This window comes from Garra rufa, chromosome 13 (assembly GCF_049309525.1).
Source record: "Garra rufa chromosome 13, GarRuf1.0, whole genome shotgun sequence".
NCBI lineage: Eukaryota > Metazoa > Chordata > Actinopteri > Cypriniformes > Cyprinidae > Garra > Garra rufa.
The window spans coordinates 34,114,772-34,128,317 of NC_133373.1; the positions used below are offsets into that span (position 1 = coordinate 34,114,772).

The 13,546-nt window shown below is 34.6% G+C and overlaps 1 protein-coding gene across 2 annotated transcripts in view; it reads left to right on the plus strand.

Annotated features, from left to right (window-relative positions):
* Positions 1–2: 2 nt before the first annotated feature.
* Positions 3–13,546, plus strand: part of LOC141283229 (uridine-cytidine kinase-like 1) — a 31,117-nt gene continuing 17,573 nt past the window's right edge. For both annotated transcript variants that reach the window (XM_073816516.1, XM_073816515.1), the window contains exons 1-5: positions 3–79; positions 2,917–3,113; positions 6,021–6,127; positions 6,578–6,748; positions 9,273–9,344. In XM_073816516.1, coding sequence (XP_073672617.1) covers positions 3–79; positions 2,917–3,113; positions 6,021–6,127; positions 6,578–6,748; positions 9,273–9,344 — 624 coding nt within the window. The remainder of the gene's footprint in view (positions 80–2,916; positions 3,114–6,020; positions 6,128–6,577; positions 6,749–9,272; positions 9,345–13,546) is intronic.

Genomic DNA, 13,546 nt, shown 5'->3' on the forward strand with positions numbered 1-13,546 from the left:
CAATGAGCCAAAATGATGTTCAGGTTCAACAGAAAGAAGAAGGAGAGGAGGATGAGCAATCGATGTCTAGATCTGACAGGTGAGTAGGTTAAGTGTCTCTCGAGCTCAGCTAACGTGCTAGTGTGATCTGTTTCTGATCCGGCTGACAAATAAAGGGCTGTTGTGTTGGTCAGTGGCAACAGTTCAGCAATCGACGAGAGTGCTTACACAATGTATCTGCTTCTGTTAGTCTTATTTTGGCTGGTTAATGACTAAAACATATATTAATGAGCAGAACAGACGTGCTTGTGTTTCTGGAGTTGCTGGCGTGGCACGTTTCAAAGCTCACGTCAATGGAAAATGAGGATATGAGGAGGGATTGTATTGCAGTTGTGTTTAAAACAGTTTGCAGAGCTAAGATAGATTTACGACAGTGTTGCATTTATTTTGAATGATAATAGTTGATGTTGTCCACATGTTTGGTTGTAAAAAGGCAAAAATGTAGCAGCTCTGCTGAGCTGTTTGTTGTGTTTACATTAACGTTAAGGGTAACTAAGCATAAGGTTTGTATGTGTGTGAGAGAAATTCTATATTATTTACGTTATAGAAGTTCAGAATTATTACAATTTTTATGTCTTTTATGCTCAACAAAGGTTGTTATTAAATAAAAAATACAGTAAAACAGTAAATATACACAGTTAAATATTATACCTAAAATAACTGTTTCATATTGGCGGCACTGGACATAAACAATGCCACTGAACCGAACAAATCTCACATATTTTGCTGATTATTGCTGCTGAAAATGGTCAGTTTGTCGTGTTTTGGGCTGTACTAATCGGGAAAATCATTTGGAGTACTATAGACTGCCAAAAGTTATATATAAGTCAAGGAGAAAAGTGCAAAAAACTGTCTGAGGAACAAAAGAAGTTTGCGGTTTACCAAACCAAAGACTATAGAAATACAATGTAGCCTACTACTGAACATGTTCTACTAATTTATGCTGTCTAAACCATGGAAAAAAATGTCTGGAAGCTGCTAAATCATATAGAGAAAGACTTAATAAGCAGGAAAGGGCACACTATTTTGACAAACTAAAGATAATAGGTGGTAAAGAGATACATACAAGCAGTATTAATTAAGATGTTAGCCTAATATTTCAACTACCTGACTGGAAATGATAAGAACAAATGCAAATGTTGTCAAGATTCTTGCCCTGGAAATCCTGTTTCAGTTTGGCCAATCACAATTGTTTGACAGTTGTTTGCACTCTTCTCTTTGATCTGTAGACTTTTGGCAGTCTATAGTACTCCAAATGTTTTTTTCGGTCCGACCGATTAGTACAGCCAAAAACATTACAATAATTGATTCTTTTCTAGCAGCAGTAATCAGTGAAATATACAAATTTTGTTCGGTTAAGTGGCATTGTTTACATTTAGTGCCGCCAATATGGCTGATTGATGACATGCTGTCAAAACACTATTAGAAGGGATGCACCGAAATGAAAATTCTTGGCCCAAGCCGAACAAAATTGTTTTTCCCACATGTATTTTGCATGCTTTTTTCACCATTGTATAAATTAAATAGCCAATATTTGCTTTTTATATTTGCTTCTTGCTTTTCAAAGAAAAAAAAAATCTATTACAAAACAACAATTTAAAAATATTTATTTAACACTGAACATTTTTAACATTCTAGTAAACATTATAGCGCTTTGGACTTTAAGCCCTGGGTAACCATCTCCTGCAGCGCTGTCAAAATAAATAGACAACATAGCTGTAGTTTATTTACTAATGGTTTAAGGCCATTTCGTGATTCCAGTCATCATATAGTAACCAGCAACAACCACTAACTAAACGGTCTCACGCTGTCGGTGCTTGAAATGATTTTTGCGTCTTTCTCGGACAGTTTTAAATGCTTTCACACTGCCGACATGTTTGCTGCATTAGTGCACGCCTATATTTGATCGCGTCAAGTTATTGTTAGATATAACTTATTCGGCCTTTTTGCTTATTTGGCCGATCACCGAAAGAGCTTTTTTTTCTATTTTCGGCCGAATAATTTCGGTTGCCAAACATTCGGTGCATCCCTAACTATTAGAATGATTTTTGAAAGGATCATGTGACACTCAAGACTGTTGTGGCTGCTGAAAATTTAGCTTTGCCATCACAGGAAAAAAAAAATATTTTAAAATATATTAACATAGAAAACAGTTCTTTTAAAACGTAATAATATTTCACAATATTACTGGATTTTTGATCAAATAAAGAGATATCTTTCAAAAATCATAAGTATTCCAAACTTGTTATTAGTAAGCAAAAATGCAACACTTTCTCATATTCCTTGTATTCCTTCAAAAAAATCCAAAGAATCAGCCAAATGCGTACAACACATCACCACAGACAATAGAATTTCATGTCAGCTACGCTTAATCCATCTAAGCCTAGTTTGTGAGTCAAAGCAAACATCCTGACCTTTTCAGCACTGCCATTGTGTAATGAACTGTACTTAACATTGATCATTCATTAGCGTCAGTGAGTGTCCAGTGTCTGTCCATGTGATGAGAGCCTTACTCAAATGAGGCTCCAGGTTTGCCTGAGCAGATGTGTGGTTTCCTGGACAGGATATGAAGAAAAATCTTAGTCCCTCTACCACACTAACAGAAATGATCATGTGAGCAGCTCTTTCTGAGGGCATCGTAAAGACCAAGGTTCCCTCAAGCTCTCTATGAAACAGTATTTAATAGCTATGCTCAGGTCAGATGGGGCTGTTTATGATTTCAAAGGCATGTCTGATGGCAGTGTGGACACTCACATTTACCTTACTTTCTGTTAATTGATCAGTATTAATGAGTGTTAATTGAGCCTTTGTGTGACATTGTAAAAAATGTGTACACATTCTGTTTTCTTAAAATAAATCCTCTTTTTTTTGTGGTAGTGGTGAGGATTCTCTTGATGGCCTTATGAGACACAGATGTCCCCTGACCCCTTCACTGTCCCCACGAAAACGGACCACCAGCCAAAGCAAAACGGAGCCTCCACTTCTGAGGACGAATAAGAGGACAATCTACACCGCAGGGCGTCCACCCTGGTACAATGTTACTGGGACCACCTTTAAAGAAGCCTTTGTCATAGGTACGACAGACATGCGTGCCTTCTATCAGTTTTATGATGTAAGATGCAATGAATCAATACAATTGATAAAAGCTTATGAAGTTTTTTCGTGAACATTTTTTTTAAAGGGATAGAAAATAAAAATAACGACTTTATTCACTTTCTTCTTTACCGTGTCAGTCTTCAACGTCTGTTCGTGCTTCATAGTGACCTACTATTTAACAGAAGTTTATTTATCTAAAAATCTCTTGTGACACTTCATATTGCAGGCATTAAGGTTTACACTTTTGTCGTGTGTGAGATCGTGAGCTCTGTCAGGATTGAGCTCTGAGGTCATTAGTATGCAATCCATTACTCACAAAGAGCCTGTCGTACGGGTTACAATTTCACACTTGGATGTGCTCCAGTCAATTATTCCTGTAAAAAAAAAAAGTGTGGTGTGGCTGTCGTCCTGGCTCGCTCAGTCAGAGAGAAACTAATAAATCCACCCAAGTGGAATGATCTTCCCTTAACAAAGGTCAGAGAAACAGGGAGGCGAGAGAGGACGTAAGAACACTCAAGCAGTTTTAAGTAACTTTAGTCCATATAACAACAAGAAGCTTTTTGTTATTCCCACTGGTGGTGTCTTATTTTATGTAGCGGTTTTCTTTATGGCCTTTTATTCTGGAGATCTATCTGATACTTAAAACTTTAGTGTCTGAAAATATATTGGTCAGCATAGTGGCTTTTAATGTAATGTACAGTCCAACGAGTTGTATAATATGTTTTTCTTGTCTGATGAGCAGACTTTTTATTTTTGGATATAGAAATTATTATATTAATGTTATTATATGAGCTTTATTATAATATAATATTATATTAGAATATTTTCTGTGGCTGTAAATTACAATTAATCTAATTTTTTTTTAATATATATATCAGAATAAGAGGGATCATACAAAATGTGTGTTACTTTTTATTTAGTACTGACCTGAATAAGATATTTCACATAAAAGACGTTTTTACTAGGGCCGGGACTTTAACGCGTTAATTTAGATTAATTAATTACACAAAAATAACGCGTTAATTTTTTTTAACGCATTTTAATCGCACTAAGTTTTGCACCGCGGAACGTTTCTCACTGGGTGAGATTCGGCGGACCGATTATACTGGAGCACAAACTAGCGTTCAGACAAGCCAAAGAACTTATACAAAAGAAGCTGCGTCCGTCCTAAATAGTATTGAATGTCCCAAATCGTAGTATGTTTAAAAAGTATTCCAAAGATTCCCGGATGGTCTACTACTTAACGATCAATGCACACTCTTAACTGCTAATATTGCCCGCAACACACTGCGCCGTGAACGAGGATTCGATTAGAACTACAAACACGCATAAAAAGTGTTAAAAAACTACAAACATGGAGGATATACGCGACCAACGGACAGGTAGAGAAAGGGGGTTGAGTGATAAATAATCAGTGTGTAACCTGATGATAACTATTTTTTTAAATGTTATCCGCGTTATATTCCATGTGCAGCAACATTTATAATGATAGGTTTGGTCATTAACGTTTAAATGCATAATTAAGCAAACACAAGAGCAGAGTTCTCGGAATGAAAGACTCGTTAAAGAACGTGCCTCTTGCTACCCTATGCTTGCTACATTTAATGGCAATATTGCACTGGTCTGTTGGACTTGGTTGAACAAAAATAAACAATATTTTGTTGCTTAAGCTTATGTATTCAGTCATTATTCAATGGTATACTAAAAATCCATGTAAAAATCTTAATTCTCACTGTTCTCAGGTCAAATATTTACATGCGATTAAAATGCGATTAATTTCGATTAATTAATTACAAAGCCTCTAATTAATTAGATTAAATTTTTTAATCGAGTCCCGGCCCTAGTTTTTACATATAGTTCACAGAAGAAAATAATAGCTGATTTTATAAAAATGACCCTGCTCAAAAGTTTGCATACACTTGATTCTTAATACTGTGTTGTTACTTGAATCATCCACACTGTTTTTTTTTTGTGATAGTGGTTCATGAGTCCCTTGTTTGTCCTGAACAGTTGAACTGCCAGCTGTTCAGAAAAAGTCCTTCAAGTCCAGCTAATTCTTTGGTTTTTCAGCATTTTTGTGTATTTGAACACTTTCCAACAATGGCTATGATTTTAAGATCCATCTTTTCACACTGAGGACAACTTAGGGACTCATATGCAACTTTTACAGAAAGTTAAAATGCTCACTGATTCTCCAGAAGCAAACATGTTGCATTAAGAGCCAGAGGGTGAAAACTTTTAGAATTTAATGATCAGAACAAACGTAACTTATTTTGTCTTCTGGGAAACACGTAAGTAGATTCTGGAGGGCAGTACTAAATGAAAAAAAATATGATACTTAGGCAAACTAAGAAAAATGTACACATTCATTCTGTTCAAAAGTTTACACCCCTGGCTCTTAATGCATGTTTTTTTCCTTCTGAAGCATCAGTGAGTGTTTAAAACTTCTGTAATAGTTGCATATGAGTCCCTCAGTTGTCCTCAGTGTGAAAAGATGGATCTCAAAATCATACAGTAATTGTTGGAAATGCACACAAATGCTGAAAACCAAAACGTTTGTGGGACCTAAAGGATTTTTCTGAAGAACAGCGGGGAATTTAACTGCTCAGGACAAACAAGGCTCTAATGAAGAACTTTTACTAAACAAAAAAAACTTTTGAACAGGGTCATTTTTATAAATTCAACTATTATTTCTCTTTATGTGAAATATCTTATTCAGGTCAGTACTAACTAAAAAAACAACATGCATTTTGTATGATTCCTTTTATTTTGGTAAAATAATAACCGTTTTGCAGATTCTGCAACTTTAACTGTATATGTTTGCAGTTATTGTTTGTTTGTTTTTGTGCATTTAAACAAGCTGCAGCTTCTGTTGCATCCTGCAGGTCTGTGTGGAGGAAGTGCCTCTGGGAAAACCACCGTGGCCAATAAGATCATAGAGGCTCTTGATGTTCCTTGGGTTGTCCTGCTTTCTATGGACTCTTTCTACAAGGTACTTCCCTACAAGACCCAGCCAGAACACATCTGCTTTGAACTCCCTTTTCCTTTTAAGTGAGGAATTCCAAATCCGATGACATGTTTCATCAGTGGTGTTATTGCTCCTAGTTGCATTTGTAGACCACTGTGCCATTAAAGTGCTTCAAATGAAACTTATTCATGTGTTGAAACCATTGAAGCATTAATATAATTTGCTTTCGCCCCTGCTGCATGTGCTAAAACCTTGTAAGATCTACTCATCAATCCTTATTTGATTTAATGGCATATCCTCCAGCTTATTAGTGGTCTAATTAAGTGGTTCAATCAGTCAATCTGTTTCTCTCTATGGTGGGAAGTCTACAGGGTACTTTCATTGAATAGTCAACCTCAACATTTCTGCTTCATTATAAACAATGTAATCTTTACTGCTGTTTTATTTAAATTCTCTTTTCTTGCCGTTTTGCAGGTTTTGAGTAAAGACGAGCAGGAGTTGGCAGCACGAAACGAGTACAACTTTGATCATCCCGATGCCTTTGATTTTGAACTGCTGGTAACTGTGTTGAGAAAACTAAAAAAGGGCAAAAGCATCAAAGTGCCAGTGTATGACTTTACCAGTCACAGTCGTCGCAAGGAGTGGGTAAGCATGTGTGTGATTGTCCAGCTAGTATGTATGAGCCTGTAGAGATAGATTATTACCTTGTTTTCTGCATCATTAACATTAACAAGCAGAATTGCAGAAATACACAACCTGTCAAAAGTTTTTGAACAGTAAGAGGTTTTTTTTTTTTAAGAAACCTCTTCTGCTCACCAAGCTTGCATTTATTTGATCCAAAGTACAGCGGAAACGGAACAGAAGTTTGAACTATTTTTACCATTTAAAAGAACTGTTTTCTTTTTGAATGTATTTTAAAATGTAATTTATTCCTGTGATTTCAAAGCGGAAATTTTAGCATCATTACTCCAGTCACATGATCCTTCAGAAATCATTCTAATATTCTGATTTGCTGCTCAAACATTTCATATTATTATGTTAAAAAAAAAACAGCTGAGTAGAACTTTTCAGAAGAACAGTATTTATCTGAAATATAAATCTTTTGTAAAAATATTAATGTCTTTATCATCACTTTTGATCAATTTAAAGCTTCCTTGCTAAATAAAAGTATTAATTTCTATAATTTCTTTCCCCCCCAAAAATTATATATTTATGATATTATAATATAATTAATGCTAAATTAGATTAATTTACTTTCTATACCCGATTATAATACAGTTATCTCTTAATAGATTTAATTTAACTCCTAAACCAAACTCTTCTAAACCTGCCAAATTGCATTAATAAATGAGAACAATGTTTATGGTTGCTTTTATTCTTTATAGGCAATTTGCAATTTCATGCCTGATAGAAATAAAGCAGTAGCAGTAACTACAGTTATTTTAGACATGGTATTTATGATTCCTTAGGAGCTGCGCTGCTTTTATTATCCTCCTTAAATTGAAGGTACATGAGATTTTTCCTCTGTATTTAAATGGGTTGTAATGTTAATGAGTGATAAAGGAAGATCTCTGGCTCTGTGGCTTATACAGGCCACTCGTGCTGCTGATCAATACCGAATGAGTGGCCATTGACGGGAACCCTCATGGTAGTGCATCTGTCTTAATGGGATCATGACACCGTCAGGGTTCCCCTCATTCTGAAGCAGGGGAGCATGGAGGAAATGCATCACCGCACACTTCCACAGTCTCCTCCTAGTCCCTACACAGCCTCAGTTTATTAATATCATATTTGAAGTGGAAAATAGTTTAAGGCATTTTATGGGCACTTTGTGTACCTTATTGTTGTGTAACATGATTAGTTAAGGTATAAGTTGTTTTAAAATAAATAAATTCATTATGCTAAAATTAATTCATTGACTATTTCATGAGTTATTTTTTAATTTCTCTGGTAATTATGTAAGATTAGATTAGGTTACATTTAGAGGTTGACCAATTATCTGAACCGATATTAAGCATTTTTATGATGATTGATATCTGTCATTTTCAAAACCGATTTGCTGATAAAATCAGTCTCAGAGCTCTTTTTATTCCTTATTTTGACATAAATCTTCATTTTTACACCATACATACACTACCAGTCAAAAGTTTTTGAACAGGAAGGTTTTTTAATGTTTTTAAGAATTCTCGAAATGCTCACTAACCTACATTTATTTGATTCAAAATACAGCAAAAGCAGTAATATTGTGAAATATTTTTACTGTTTAAAATAACTGCTTTCTATTTGATTATATTTTAAAATGTAATTTATTCCTGTGATCAAAGCTACATTTTCAGCATCATTACTCTAGTCTTCAGTGTCACATGACCATTCATAAATCATTCTAATAGCTGATTTGCTGTTCAGTATTTTATCATGATTCTCTGAATATAGAGATCCAAAGATCAGCATTTATCCGAAATAAAAAGCTTTGTAAAATTATATACATAAACTATAATATAGTATAATATGGCTTTAAATTGATCAAAACTGATAAATACATTTATAGTGTTACAAAAGATTTTTATTTTAGATAAATGCTGTTTTTCTGAACTTTATTCATCACAGAAACCTGAAAAAATTCTACTCAGCTGTTTTCAGCATAAAAATAAATGTTTTTTGAGCAGCAAATCAAAATATTAGAATAATTTCTGAAGGATCATGTGACTGGAGTAATGATGCTAAAATTCAGCTTTGAAATCACAGGAATGAATTACAAATAAATGCAAGCTTGGTGAGCAGAGAAGAGAAACAAGCTAAAAATGGTGAAAATTATGTTTTGATCACAGAAATAAATTACATTTTAAAATCTGATCAAATAGAAAGCAGTTATTTTAAATAATAAAAATATTTCAGAATTTTGTTGTACTTTGGATCAAATAAATGCAGGCTTGGTGAGTAGAAGAGACTTAAAAGCCATTAAAAACCTTGCTGTTCAAATGCTTTTGACTGGTAGTGTTTATATATCGGTTCAAAATATCGGTTATCGGTCTACTTGATCCGTAATCAATATCGGCATTGGCCCAGAAAAACACACATCAGTCGACCCCTAATTATATTTTTATTATATTTTTTGTAAGTTGTTTCTTCCTGGTTCTTTAATATTCTCTGTTTATGTTCCTCTGTGCAGAAAACGGTCTATGGGGCCAACGTTGTGATATTTGAGGGAATCTTGGCTTTTGCCAACAAGGAGCTTTTAAAGGTAAGCCTCATATTAAACTTGTCACACTTGACATATATAAAAGTCTCAGCTATCACCTTTAACTGTGGTTTGTGATATCGCAAAGGGCTTTCGATAAAGGATAGAATGAAAGGAAGAGTAATGGAAAGCTTCATAGCCTGAAATGCACTGTAGAAGAGCATCATGGGAGTCATAAAGCAGAGAGGGGAAAAAATGGAGGTGTAAAAGATAAGGTCAAATGAAAAGAAAGATAGCTGTGTAATGATAGGAAGAGAAGAGGGGGAATATTGTGTATTTTATATTCCCACAGATTAGTTATGGATGCTGAATGACAATAAGGTGAGAGGTACAGTCTGATAAACTTAAGCTGTAAGATAAAGAAGAAATGCATTGCTTGAATCCAGATGGCTGGAGTCTTTTGCGTCTAGACTAAAGAAAAGTGTGAAAAGATAAGATCTTAGTGGCCTATATTATGGCAAATCCTAAAAAAAAAATAGGGATTTAAATTAAAAGGTAAAATTGAAAGTAGCCTCTGCATGATGCTATTTTATTGCCTTTATGCTGATTTAAAAAAAAAAGAAAGAAAGTCTAATTTTATTGCTGTATTTAGTCTCTTATGCCAACATAGGCTGTATTTATTTGATAAAAAATGTAATAGACTACTAATATTGTGAATTTGTATTACAATTTAAAATAAGTGTTTTCTATTTTAATATAAGAAACATTTTTAGTTATTATCAGCATTGAAAACCAAAATCATAACATTATAAAGTCTGTTTTGATTTATTTATTGCATCCTTTCTAAATTAAAGTATTCATTTCTTTTTTTAACCCAGGTTTTTTTTTTCTTATTGTCATAAAATAATATTGTAATGCAAAAGATCTTTTTGCTTTTAAAAGTAGGTTTCGTTATCATTATGTAAGTTATAAGTTGTTGTTGTTGTTGTTGTTTTTTAATTTGGGGATAAATGATACTGGAAATTTCACTGAGCCACTGAGTAATGGATCTCTATCCACAACCCAACTGGGAAGATGAGATTGCCTCTCTACTATACCATCTCTGTCTCTCTTTGCAGCCCTGCATATACATGAAAACTGGTTAATGGTTAGCTAGATAATGAGTTCTAGTTGTCTGTTCTATCATTTAGGGAAACAGCTGCATCACTGGATGAAGAATAGATAAACAAAGGTGGCCAAAATTATTAGAACACTAGTATTTTCAGCAGCTAAAAATGGTTTTAAGTCAGTTATTTCTGTCTTTTGCTGTAGTGTGTCAGTGGGAAATATCAGTTTACATTTCCAAACATTCATTTTGCCATTAATTGTAATAATCCAGTGAGATTTTTGTTTGCACAAGGAGTCTGGCAACAGCCAGTGCTCCACACAGAGATCTGATCTCATCCTCATCCAGTCTGTCTGGAATGACATACAGAAACAGAACAAACTGAGACAGACTAAATCCAGAAGAACTGTGGCAACATCTCCAAGATGCTTCAAGAGACCTACATGCAAAGTTACAGTACTGTAAAAAGTTAAGGCACTTGTGTGAAAAATGCTGTAAAATGAGCATGCTGTCAAAAATTATGTCATATATAGATTTTCTTTATCAATTAACTTCTATTAATTAAATTAAAGGGAGACACTGCAGGCAAAAACAGTTTTTTTTCATGCACCTATCAAGTTTGAGATTTTGGGCTTTTTGGTTTTTCATAAAGTGTTTTTTCAGACTAGTGGAAAGAAAACATCCAAAAAACACTGTTAGGTGTTTTTGTTATAGCACTTTATTTGTGTCTATTTTTAAACGCTGTTTTCTCAAAATGAGTTTTTTCTTCTACACTGAGCCATAAATCTCCACTTCAGTAACACTTACACACACCAAACTTTACATTTTTATTCCTGTCTATATCCTGAAGGATTCTATATTCCAGAGGGATTTGTTCATATATAATTTGCTTGATTTTATACATTTTATTCCCCAAAAAATGGTAAAAAAAATATAGTGTTTCCTGTCTGTTCTAAGTTTTTACTGAATTATGTTGTGATGAAATGACACCCAATTTATTTGACATATTAAAGTCAAAAGTTTTTACAGAGGGAATCCTCTGTAAAAACTTTTGACTTTAATATGTCAAAAAAATTAAACAAGAATTTTGAAACTGACCATTGTTTAGATTTTTGTACTAGAAATGTATGCACATTAGCACATATTTAATTAAATTTAATTAATTACTTAAACCTAACATTTTAGAAAACTTGTAATAGAAAAAAATGTGTGCAATTATCAAAGTAATCAATCAACTAGGTAAGTAAGGTGATAACTATTAGGTTTTTTTTTTGGTTTTTTTTACCCTATTCCCTTGCAGTGTCTCGCCTTAAATCAACATTTGATGTGAACATCCTTTGTGTTTAAAACAGCTCGTTGCACTTGCGCATAGAGTTTTCCAGATAGCTTTGCAGGTAGGTCTCTTGAAGCATCTTGGAGACGTTGCTGCTGTTTTTCTGGATTTAGTCTGTCTCGGTTTGTTCTGTTTCTTCAAGTTATTCCAGACAGACTGGATGATGATGAGATCAGATCTCTGTGTGGAGCACTGGCTGTTGTCAGACTCTTTGTGCAAACAAAAATATCACTGGATTATTAAAATTATTAGCAAAATGAATGTTTAAAAATGTAAACTGATATTTCCTACTGACACACAACCACAAAAGACAGAAATAACAGACTTAAAACCATGGTGAAAATACTAGTTTTCTAATAATTTTGGCCACCACTATATAAAATCTTGTTCCTAATCCGGTCCTATTGAAACTGCAGTGTTTTTTCCCCTTTTGCATCCTGTTTTCCTCACACAATGAAGATGACTGATTCTTCTCTCCCTGTAATGGTGAAGGTTAAGAGCAGCCACAGGAAGTGAATAGGAGGTGTTTATCTACGCCTGCGTTGACTGTTCCCATTGCCGGGTTTCGATTCTTCCTTACGCGTAGTGTCCGGAAATCTATACAAATTAAAATGGGAGTTATTGTGTATGTATTGGCAAAGCAGTTCATCCTGACGTGATTTATGAGCACCGTGCGGCAGATGTGCCGCAGAGCGAATGAAACTCAACAAACGGTAGACGTCATTCGGCCATCGAATGGATCAGGATTTTCAGTTTAACTCTTTCTCTTTCACTCTTTGTGAATAGGTGACAGCTCGCCTCCATTTTCATTTGAGAGATATTCATTCAGAATGGATGAGCAGTGACTTCCTGTCCTTTAAAACGTGAAATACACTTGACCTTTCACCCCATTCATGTTTGTTTCTTGCACGCCTGCACACAAAGTCTTATAAGGGGTGCCTCGTCGTGTTGGCAGGGCTGCTGGCACTGCTGTTTAAGGGTGTTGGATTGTATATCATTACCCTGAAATTTAATGCCTTTGCCATATCATGTCGGCTCACTGAATGATATCCATTTTCAGCATCAGTGTCAGCACCAGCGGTACTTCTTGGCTAGTTGGCGTCACACTGCACTACATTGCTTTGATTGATCTTGACTTCCCCTTTGCTGAGCAGTTTTTTTTTTTTTTTTTTACATTTCCTATCCATTCGCTCCATGAAAAGATCTGATACGTTTTTTCAGTAACAGGAACCATTGAGGAGAAGTGGTGGTAGATCCTGGACAGATCTGGAGTATAGATTTGGACTGGACAATAATGAGGGTTATTAATCAATGGCAAATTCTTCTGTTGAAGTTGCTCGTTCAAAAACAAGTGAGTTGGTGAGTTGTTTTTTAGTTTAGTTAAACAGCAAATTCTAGATGAACTACACTACTAAAGTCAAAATCTAAATTTGGGGTTGGTTTTTTAATTGATTCTCATTTATTCAAAATGACATTGATTCTTAAATCCCAAGAATCAATTAGTCTAGCCTGTTTTTAGTTTTAGTTTACATCGTACTGCATTTCCCATCCAATAAATCGTAATAAGCTTTGTGCTTTGTTACTTTTGATATGAAACAGTCTGTCCATTTTATCACAGTATTCAAACAATAAATGCTGTTTAATGAAGTAACCGATTGCTGTAGCACTTCAGTTCTATAGAAGCGGCAGTGAACTGATCATCTCTGCTTTAGTACCAGTTTTAGCACCAAATAAACATGAATGAACATTTGGAGGTATGTTAAAATAAAGAGTACAACTTACCTTAGTCTCATGTAGTTGCTCAATCAGTGTGTTAACCGCTCAAAG